This window comes from Archocentrus centrarchus, chromosome 8 (assembly GCF_007364275.1).
Source record: "Archocentrus centrarchus isolate MPI-CPG fArcCen1 chromosome 8, fArcCen1, whole genome shotgun sequence".
Classification (NCBI taxonomy): domain Eukaryota; kingdom Metazoa; phylum Chordata; class Actinopteri; order Cichliformes; family Cichlidae; genus Archocentrus; species Archocentrus centrarchus.
Window position 1 is genome coordinate 23,794,234 of NC_044353.1, and position 11,519 is coordinate 23,805,752.

Sequence of the window (11,519 nt, forward strand, 5' to 3'; positions counted from 1 at the left end):
GATCATCATCACTTGAATTTTAAGTGTTACATTCTAATAAGAAGAATTTGTAATATATAATACTGTATTATGCAAAATTGGTTGTGGTAGACACATATTTTTTATGAATTATATTAATTAAGTACCTTTATTGTCACTGCCACAAGAACTGCAAGACAACCCAGACTCCAGCTTAGCAAACATGTATGTAGCATTATTACCTCTTAACCTTTTTATTATTTTAGACATTTCTACAGTTTGTTTTCTGGGACATGGAGCTAGGATTTTTTCATACAAAAATAAAATTAAAACACATTTTGACATGCAAGACAAATAATTAGGCTGCACATACCATTAAGTTTTCACTTCAGTTTTCATAAAACAGTAAATATCCTAAGCATTGCTATACACTGGTGTCAAAGGGACATCTGAACCATTTGCCACCTTGTGAGGGAAATAACCGGAGGGTTGACGTTTTCAGTGCTGATCATGAAAGAAAGACCACAAGAGTCAATAATCATATCTTTTATCAGCAGTGTGACAGATTTAGTCTTTTACCCCTACTTTGTTCTATGTGACACAAATGTAAACACCAGCGCTGGTAAAGGTGGATCTGGTGATAGTGACAGTCCTCTGGCGCCCCTCAGTGGTCTCTTTTGAATTCCCAGCAGCTGTGTAGATCCAGCTGATATCACTGGTCAACAATTATTTTGCTACCTGGAGAAAAATACCCGATATAAGGCATTTCAGGTATGCTGATTCCAAATCTGTAATCAGAATCTCTCTAGCATGTCAGGTTCTTGAGTTATTGCAAATGTCAATATTGAGCTAATGTATTGCTGTACTGGCGCTTCTCACACAAATGTAGAGTGTGCTAAGATTTTCTAATTTTTGAAACTGAACAGAATTTAGCAATAATTTTGGTGATTTGGGGGTGCTGAATCCAAATAAGGTCATTAAAATTCAGTCAACTAAAGTTTAACTGCCAATATTGAGAATCAACAATGCCAGAAATTTGCAATTTCTTATAGTGACTGCTTTGATCTGTCAGTAGATAAAAACAAAGTTTTAGTGCTACATCCAGTGATGGAGTAGTGTTTCTGGGGCAGACCAAAGTGATGCCAAGCTTAAAGCTGGGATCAGACCCCTTGAACTAAGAGCATGGGAATCATTTGTTCAGGTTGTTCACAGAATTTCTTGGGTAACCACAAAGCCACAAACTGTGAAGAACTAGTTTACAACATGCTCATATCATTCAAACACATGGGTTACAGAACGTCACTTAAGATTCACTTCCTTCACTCTCATCTTGACGTCTTTCTTTGGGTGATGTGAGCACGGTGAAAGGTTCCATCAAGATATCGCTGAAATGGAGACCAGGTACTATAATGCAAACATGATGGGCGACTACTGCTGGTTTCTACAGCGTGAAACTTCTGTGATGCACCAGTGTTTGTCACACTTTTGAACTGTTTAGGCAGACTAACTGTGGTTTGTGTTACGACCCGGCTCAAAAGCCGCAACATGAAGTGGAGACTGACACCAGAGTTTTAAGAACAAATGAGTTTTAGTCTGTATCCAGTGGTAAGTGCTGCTAAAACCAAATGAGCAAAAGTGGTGAGCCCCGCAAAGCTGACCTCATACCTGCCTTTATCCACACCTCATCAGGTGAAGGTAATCAGCAATCAGCAGAGTCGAGTTTGCCGATTGGCATTTATTGACATAGTTACGTAACTCAAGATCCCGACGTGCTAGAGAAATTATGTTTGGATATTTGGAATCAGCATTGCCAAATTAGTTTAAAAAAAAATCAGTTGTTTTTCCTCAGGTAGAAGACAATTTTTTTATTTTATTTTTTTTTTTGAGCAATGTATTAGTGGGAGGGTTACAGTCAGCACCACAGCTTACAGTAACATTCCCATCTGCGAGCACCACCCTGCTTTCGTTTCCTTCTTGAACTCAGCGGATGAGATTTGAAGAAGAAAGTCACAGTTAACTCACAGTTTTAGTTGTGTTTCATAATTTGCAATTATAATTACTGACTATAGTTAATTCACCAGCAGCCCCGAGATCTTGTGTTCACCGTGTCTGTTAAATCTCCATTTCTGTGTTAGATGTTCCCATAATTTGTTATTTCCTGTATTATTTTTGATATTCTCTTGTCTGCACTGTATTTAGTTTTGCTTCACTTGTCTTGTTTTCCCTGATTAGTTTCAGCTGTATACCCTGGTGTCCCCCCCCCCCCCCCCCCCCCCCCCCCCAGTTTGGCTTCATAAGACTTTTTCTGCATTTTGTACTTGAGTAACACCAAAATTAAGGTTATGGTTGATTGTAGGTACCAGAGCCACCTTTAATGTCTACAAACATTTGGATCAGCACTATGAAAGGCTGCTGACACCATCATGTCTGAGCATTTATGGTGGCAATTTCAGCAATGGACAACATTACTTACTTTAATCTACCAAAGACATTGTCAGCTCACGCCCTTGAGGACCTGGAGGCCTAATATAGTAACACAGTCTCTACATGTGTACTTACTGTAAACAGTGATGACTGGACTCACAAAAACTGGGAAGCATCATCCAGAGTAGCATAAAAGAAAGGACTTGGAGTCCACAATCCATAATGCATGACATATCTGATCCAGGCAAAGGTCTTGTGCACTCACCACAAAAGATGAGCATGAGAAAGCCCAGCATTCCGACAGGCAGCATGCTCAGTCAGCCTGCAGGTGGATGGAAGAGTTGAGGTGTGTTGAGGATCATCCAGAGGAAGACCAGCTTCAAGACCGGTATTAGATGTCCTGAGGCAAAGCAATCAAAATGATCCTTACACATCCCCAAAGTTAGCAAATGTGCTCTTATTTCAAAGTCTTTCTTTAAATGTTTAACCATTTAACTTTTTCTCCATTTCTCTATGACCCTTCTTCTACCCACATCTATGCATTTATGTTCCTTTGCATGTTTAATTCTATGCAATAAATTCATTATTTAAAAAAAAAAAACCTGCACATTTTCACCAGCTGATATTTGGAAAGGGATGTGCTAGCCAATGTGTGGCTCTGAATGTGATGCCACGTGTTCACTGACAACTGCCATTTCTAGATATTATCTTAACAGGATGGCAAAAGAGAAACCAAGAACAAAGCAGGGGAGGCCCACAGGAAACCAGAATATCGCATTAGGAATGAAGATTTATAGCGCTGGCGTAGAAAACTTTGGGTGTGACTTTCATGTGCTTTATGACATGAAAAGTGGTGCAACACAAGACGATAACTAGAATTTTGTGTTTGGATAATTGTTTTGCAAAGTGGGGGGAAAAAGTGTTTATATTTTTAGCTTAAGTTATAACCCTGCTTAAGTAGTTTCACAGTGAACCAGTTCATCGTGATCCTGGGGTTTGGAACTGGGGTTTTATTTTGTTTTTTTTGTTTTTTTATGAGTTGTGTTTATTGTTTTGGTTTTGATTTCTATTCTTTCTTCAGGGTTTCTGCTTCTTAGTGTTTTTTATTGTGCAAGTCTGGTTTCATGCTTTTGCATTAGTATTCTGTTCCTCTTATGATCTGGGTATTGTCTCTGCTAGCAGAGACTTATTGTTCCCTCAGTCCTTTTGTGTTATTGAGTCTGTAAAGTTCTTGTCTCTGTCCCCACTGTTTCAGTTATTGTTTCTTATTTTATGTTTTATTATGGTAGTCATTTGTCTCTTGTATTTTGCATTGTTATCCAAATTAGTTTCCTCAGCTTTGTCTCATTAGCCTGATTCTGAGTGTGTGAGCATGTAGCGGTGCATGTGTGTGTGTATATAGGCCTGTAATTCCTTTGTTCTTTGTCTCAGTGTCTGCTTAGCCAGTTACCTATCCCTGTGTGTTTCTTTCAGTGCCTTTGTGGTCTTTGTTTTGCTTTGTGGACTTTTACAACTAGCCGCATGAATCACATAAATCCTGTTTGTCTCCTGAGTCTGCTTTTGGGTCCTTATCCTGCAAACTGTGAACAAGTTGTATAATCAAAGTATATTTAAAGTACCTAAAGTAAATGTATTTCCAAATCTCCTGTAGTATATTGATGAGACCTTTTCTTTTTCTAGAAATAATTTTCAATTCAACATTTATGTGTTGTCAATCAAAATAGTTAATCTCCTAAACTGTTCTCATATTTTAAAGTCAAAATACCCCAAGTAACACTTTGCTCTTCCACTTGAGAGGTGTTTCATTTTATTATGTTAAAAATTCAGAGGTTACATCAGTGATTCATCCTATTGATTTCCATTCAAACCTACAAAACATCATTATTTTTAGTTTGCTTTTTGTAGTCACCCTCACTGGTAACTTATGAAAATAGGCCATTGGAAATAAATGCCAGCAATAAACTAAAAGTGAAGTTAATAGTCCAGGAGTTTTCCATGATCTTGGGCTTTGAATTTGGGGTTTATTAGTTTTTGAAATTTAGGAGTTGTGTTTATTTTCTGGATTTTGATTTCTATTCTTTCTTCAGGGTTTCTAAAGAAATGCTTTTTATTGTGCAAATTAAGTTTTATGCTTTCATACAAATGGGCTCTTATTTCAATATCTTTCTTTAACTTTTACATACTGTTCATATGCTATACCATCACAGCACTCACACTTCCTATACTGAATTTTGAACTACAGATGAATTTAGAATGTATAAATAATCTGTCTGAAATCACTAAATTAATGTTTAAGCCTTACTCAGCTTTTCAGAAAGTAGGAAAACTGTATTATGTATTTTTTTTAGGATTTTTATCACTCATTTTCTAAATTGACACAATATCCCATTTTACCTCAGACACGTGTTACCAAACCTACCATAACAGCCATGATCATTTATTTTATTGAAGGAGAAAATTAAAAGAACATTTTGGAAGTGAGACCTGCAGCACCTTTTCCAGTTCTTCATTTAGTGGTGAGCAGAACAAAATTTATATAAGAAATTTATAAGAAATAATTTTAACAGATATAGATGTTAATAATTGCTGTATGTCTGCCAATGTTATAGTAAGAGATTACTATTAGTACTTTATTAATGTTATTATTATATAACAATTAAACCATTGTTATAATTGTTATATAATATATATAATGTTTTTATAGCCAACACTGTTCTCACTGCTAGAACAAAAAAATCTATCAACTATCAATTATTAGCAATATTAATTTAACATTAATTCAAATTAAGAACACAAAATACAAAACTTGCTTATTGTAAACTAGTCTGTGCATTCAAAGCAGTGGAAGGAAACTTTGCACATGTTCCCCACACTCATAGAAATGGTAGATTAATAGTATTCTAGTCCATGATATTCTGTGGTGAAGGAACCAAAGGGGGGCATTCGTATCTGAGGGCAGGGCTGGTGAATAAGGGGCATTGTGTGGTTCAGGGGCAGTGCTGTCTCTGATCTGTTCTATAAAAAGTATTCTGCGGGCTACAAGCTCCACGAATTCTTTACTTCTCCGACAGCCCTGGACTTCAGTCACTACATAATACTCCAAATGATGCTGGCAGACACTCACTGATTAAATCATTAGGGATTCATAAGTAAAATATGGCCCATTAAAGTTAGGCTACTTTATTTCATTTGTTTAACTGCAGTATTCCCATAAAAAAAAGACCACACTCTGCACAACCAGTATTCCCAGACTAAAAAGCAGCTTTAAGGACAAACCAGATGTAAATAAATGATGAGACAAATAATTAGACTGCACATACAATTATTTTTTCACTTCAGTTTTTATAAACATGTAAACATCCTAAATACTGCTATTAACTGGTACCAAAGGGATATCTGAACCCTTTGGTACTTTGTTGGAAGAAACACTGTAATGTCCACGTTTTTTCTTCATATTGTTTAAAAGGAACATGAGCAGGACGACGCCGATGGTGAACACAATGAGAAACACCCAAATGACTGGAAAGAGGATTTTAGTACTTCCATCTGAAAGAGAAACAAAACAAAAACAACATGAGAATACTTCTCAATTCTTGATGCATTATACATTTCCATAACTGTTCTGCACAGAATCAATAATCATACCTTTGACCAGCAGTGTGACAGATCTTGCCTTTCTCCCAACTTTGTTCTCTCCAACACAAATGTAAACACCGGCATTGATGAAGGTGGCTCTGGTGATAGTGACAGTCCTCTGGCGCCCCTCGGTGGTCTCTTTTGAATTCCCAGCAGCTGCATAGATCCATTCAATGATAGCGGGAGGGTTACTGTCAGCACTGCAGCTTAAAGTAACATTCTCACCCAGGAGCACCTCCTTGCTGTCACTGCCTTCTTTGAACTCAGGGGCATCTGTGGGAAAAATAAATTAACATGAAGACATATTGTTGTTCAAATTTTGCTTTCATCTCAAATGAGTTTCAAAATTGATGAATTTATGGTTCATTGTTTCAGAGATGTGTGGCAAGAACAAGCAAACAAAAAGAACATAATAAATAAGTAGGTGGAAATCTTACAGAGAACAACAGCAGTGTAAGGTGCTGAGATCACAGAAGGGGACAACTCTGGTCCTTTGGGTCCCAGCTGCAGCTCAGCCTCACATCTGAAAACTGATCCATTGTGATCTCTCTGAGCGGTGACTCTGAGACTAGAAGATTTATTTACTGGAGTCACACTGAATTCATCAAACTTCTGTGTGAGCACAGTTTCTTTGCCTCTGTACCACGTCACACTGAGATTCTGCACAGGAGCCACATTGTTGATATCACATTTCAGGTGATACTCTCTGCCCTCCAGTATGGAACTATGATCCACTGCAGAGACTGACACAGAGTCTGGAGGTTCTGTAAATAAAGAAAAGCAAGATAAATAAACAAAATAATATATAAATATATCTCTAAAATCCTGACTTAAGAAGTATGCAGTCATAAGAATTAAAATGTTATTGTTAGTTTCAGGGATCAGAGTCACATTTAAATTTCCAAAATTACAAACATTTGAATGAGAACAATTACAGACTGTTGGACGCCATCATGTCTGAGCATTCAAACAAATAAAATCATTGCTTTGTTACATTACAAAAAAATGCCCATTCATTGAGTTCATAACACACTACACGATTCTTTACACATGTACTTACTATAAACAGTGATGACTGGACTCACTAAACACTGGGAATGATCATCCAGAGTAGCATAGCAGGAAGGACTTGGAGTCCACTCTTCCACTTTTTCGACCCTCCATATGACAGCAGGAGGAGGTTCAAATCCCGTGCCTCCAAATGGAGCCTCCCAGCCCATTCCAACAACATATGTGGCTGATGTGCTGCAGTTGATTGAAACTGGATCTCCAAATCTCACAACAATTTCAGAAGGCGTCAGTGTGAGAGGGCAACCTGCCATTCACAAGCAGACATATTCACAGTTAGAGCTGATTTGGTGTAAAATAAGAAATAAGTCAACAGTATCCACTACATGATCCACAGGAATATTAGATGGAAGGTAAACCAGGATGTGTACCTCTTTCTTTGACATGAACATGAATTGTCTTAGTTATGTTTCCCAGATCATTGGTAGCTGTGCAGGTGCAGGTCACATTATGGTTCACTCCAGTGATGCTGAGACTGTTTGTGTTCTCCAACTGATTCACTCCATCACAAGTCCAGTGATAGACAGGAGGAGGGTTTCCCTCAGCTTCACAGCTCAAGGTGATATCAGTGCCCTCAAGTGTTGAAATGTCATGAGGATTATTTTTTGTGTTCAGCTCAGGAGCATCTGGAGAAACAAACACAGGCTTGTTATTCATTTGAATAGTTATATGGTCATACCTACACTGATCTTGGCAGCATTTAATTTCAATTACAAATGAAAATTGTGTAAACAGCAGGATGTTTACTCACAGTGTGCTGAAATACTGTATGTTTGAGAAATGACAGGAAGTTGTGGTCCATATGATCCAAAGTCCAGCTGAGCTTCACATCTGAACTGAACTTCATTTTCTTCTCTGCTGATGGTGACTCTCAGAACAGAGGACTCATTTACTGGTGTTTTGGTTGTGTCATTGAAAGACTGTGTCATGATGCTTTCATTGTTTTTGTACCAGCTAACAGTGAGGTGCTGAACAGGAGCAACATTGATGATGTCACACTGCAGTCTGTGCTGTGTTTCTTCTCCCATCACATTTACACGCTGTGCAGAAAGAACAACTTCTGGATTTTCTGGCAAACAACATTAGATTAAAAAATTAGTTAAATATGTCCATAATTATTAATGTTCTCAGGATTGTATGATATTAATTTTTCTAAATTAAACTTACTAAATAGAATAACTTTAAGTTTCCTGCTACATTCATAAGACTCATTTAATTTTATTTTACACTCGGCCTTCACATCCCAGTCTGACAGTGGCACTGAGTAGGAGATTAAAGGTTCTTCTTTTTCGATGGGAGAGCTTTCATTTCCAACTGTCCAGTACATCCCATTATGATTATCACTTTCACTGGTACAGTTTACAGAGACAGGATTTCCTCCATATTCTTCTATAATCCTACGTGGGTGCAGAATAAGAGGGCTGTCCTCTATTGTGCATGTGCTGCCAGCATCTGTGAATAGATAACATTAGTTGCTTTATTAGAATTTTATTTTTCATTTTATGTTTTTGTTTGTTTATACAATACAAAATAAAACCAAAAAGCATTTGTAATATAAAGCACAATGCAGCATGTTACATCAAACAATCAAGATGCAGTTGAAGTGCTTCTCAGCTTTAATCCAATGAGCATTGCATTAACATTTTTTATACATAGCCCTGATTTTCATAGGCTCAAATTTAACTGAACAATTGCCTGACGAGCAGTTTCATGACCTGGTGAGGCTCAAAGAAATGGCAGTGCAAGTGAGAAAGGCCATCTTTACACTCAAAAACGAAAATAAATCAGAGACATGAAAAAAATAAAGAGTGCAAATCATTCGTAAAAAGACAGAAAGCACTGACCAGCTCAGCAACTCCAAAAGGCCTGAAAGAGTGCAGGAGACATGTGACCACGTCAAGAACACTCTCAAGGAGGTAAAAGTATCATTGTTCACATTTACAATCAATCCCACGCTTTCATGAATGGAAACACAGAGGGATGACAACAAGGTGCACAAAAAAGAAATCTTTGGGTTGATTAAACCAAGATGACCTGATGCCAGAGAATGAGAGACGCAGCCCAAGTGTATCACATTATCAGTCAAATATGGTGGAGCTAACTTTATGTCATGGGCATAAATGGCCAACAGTGGCATTGGGTCAGTAATTCAATTCAATTTTATTTATATAGTGCCAAATCACAACAGTCACGTCAAGGCATGTAGCGTTTACTGATGATGTGACTGCTGATAGAGATGAAGCTTATGTGTAAGTTCAATAAGGAAGATCTGTATTCCTGAACAAATACCTGAGCAAATTCTTCTCCACATCAGATGGTACCGTGCTCAAAGAAATGCTATTAAGCAAAACTAAAAGCCACATCTCAGACTCTACAAGGCCTCAGCATGTTAAATGTTAAAGTTCATGACAGTATAGTTAGAAACTGGGTCATGCAACAAGACAATGATCCAAAGAACACCAGCAAATATACCACAGAATGAGCGAAAAAGAAAAGAATTGAGGTGTTGCTTGAGATCAGAACATGATTAAAATACTGGGGGTGAACTTTAAGAGAGCTGCACATAAACTAATGTCTGCAATGCTCAATGAACTAATGCAGAATGGGATAAAATTCCCCCACAACAATGTGAGAAACTGATGAAGTCATGCAGAAAATGATTACTACAAGTCGCTGCTGATAATGGTGATTTTAAGTGCTACTGAACCATGGAGTCAAATTAGTTTTTCACAAGACTGCATAGAGCCCTCTGAAAACCATCTTTTTACATGACTATAGAGATCATTGTCATAGCCGCTGTCACAGCTAACTGAAGTAAGTAAGTACAATTTTATTTATACCACACTCACCACACAGTGAAAGGATGAGCATGAGGAAGCTCAGCATTCTGATAGGCCACATGTTTGCACCGCATGCAGGAGGAATGAGGCGGATGGAAGAAGTGAGGCGTGTTTCAGGATCGTTCAGAGGATGTCCAGCTTCAGGATCCGGGTTAAATGAATCTCAAGTCGATATAGGACCTACTAATGATGACCTCCTGACACCATGACAATTGCATGGGAAGAAAAAATTAAAAAGGAAATTCAATGCAGGGAAGGCCCACAGGAAATCAGAAAATTTCAGCAGACAATAAATCTTATAAAACTGGGCATGATTTCCATGTGCAGCCCTGGGTCCTATTACAGATCAGTAACATGAAAAGTGGTACAGCATAAGAATTTAAATATAATGTGTTCTTGGATAATTGTTTTGCAAAGTGGGAAAAAAAGATGTTTCCACCTTTTATTTAACTTACAGCCCTGCTTTAGGAGTGTAACAGTGCAGCAGTTTATCATAATCCTGGACTTTAGACCCGGGGTTTTATTGGTTTTTGAATTTTAGGAGTTCTGTTTATAGTTTTGGTTTTGATTTCTTTGCCTTTTTGAGGTTTCCGGTTCTTACTATTGTTCATTGTGCAAGTCTGGTTTCACCCTTTTTCATTAGTATTCTGTTCCTCTTATGTTCGGTGTATACTATGTTAGCAGAGAGTTATTTGTTCCCTCAGTGTTCCCTCTGTGTGGTCCTTTCCTGTTATTCATTCTGTAAAGTTCTTATCTCAACCCCATATTTCAGGTATTGTTTCATGTTTCCTGTTTTATTTTGGTAGTCATCTGTCTCCTGTCTTTCACCAGATTAAATGGCTCGCTTTCTGTTAAATCCTGCTTAACTCCTCAGTCTATGTTTAGGTCCTTATTGTGCAAATCCTGACAGGGTCTTATAACCAAAATATAATGAAAGTGCCTAAAGTAAGTACTCATGTAGAATGGAAGTCTTCAGAATCACATACAGTATTGTATAATTATTATTGGATCATAATTAATGATCAATCTATGTGAAAATATCTTTTAATTTTTCCAGCATTTGGTGATTTTAATTACTTTCATTCAATAAAATTGTATTTATATAGCACCAAATCACAAGAAACAGTCACTTCAAGGCAAAGGGTAGCTTGATCTGTAATAATGTAATTAGCCTGCAAATTTCTAAGATATTATAACTTTTAAATAAATGGTATTTAGTACAAAGTATAATAGTTACATCCAAAATATAGTAAAGTATAAGCAGAAAGTAGCATGACATGGCAATACTTAAATTAAGCACCACTACAGTAAACCTGTACTTCTGTAAAGTACTCAATTAAAATTATTCATTTACATTTTAATGGTCCTACCCCTGCTTTCATGCAGTGGTGTTGGGCATTTTAAGATTAACAATACTTAGACTACTAAGTTGGTACTTTTAAGGCCAGTCTAAGTTGGTTTCACTTTTCATATCGTGACCATTACTCACTTCGTTCCTGAGCTTGGACTGCTTCACAAATTGTATTATTGGCACCCAGACAATAACATAAAGGAGAGAGAGCTAATAGACTCACCCAAAACTCCGTGCCCAAA

At 37.3% G+C, this 11,519-nt stretch overlaps 1 protein-coding gene across 1 annotated transcript; it reads right to left on the bottom strand.

The window, feature by feature from the left end:
* Nucleotides 1-5,743: 5,743 nt before the first annotated feature.
* LOC115785178 (intercellular adhesion molecule 1-like) lies at nucleotides 5,744-10,065 on the bottom strand. The gene is made up of 8 exons (XM_030736670.1): nucleotides 9,936-10,065; nucleotides 8,254-8,538; nucleotides 7,838-8,155; nucleotides 7,458-7,712; nucleotides 7,079-7,333; nucleotides 6,456-6,782; nucleotides 6,028-6,291; nucleotides 5,744-5,928 (listed from the first exon to the last, which is right to left on the bottom strand). Exons 1-8 carry the CDS (start codon nucleotides 9,985-9,987, stop codon nucleotides 5,744-5,746), a joined length of 1,941 nt encoding a protein of 646 aa, XP_030592530.1. The 5' UTR covers nucleotides 9,988-10,065.
* Nucleotides 10,066-11,519: the final 1,454 nt, after the last annotated feature.

Bases quoted from the DNA above. Each gene is read 5' to 3' on its own strand.
- LOC115785178 (XM_030736670.1), bottom strand. From the start codon at position 9,987: ATGTGGCCTATCAGAATGCTGAGCTTCCTCATGCTCATCCTTTCACTG. The intron at 7,713-7,837 runs GTGAGTAAACAT...TTGTTTCTCCAG, and splicing joins ATACAGTATTTCAGCACACT to ATGCTCCTGAGCTGAACACA. The intron at 5,929-6,027 runs GTATGATTATTG...TTTCTCTTTCAG, and splicing joins TGTCACACTGCTGGTCAAAG to ATGGAAGTACTAAAATCCTC.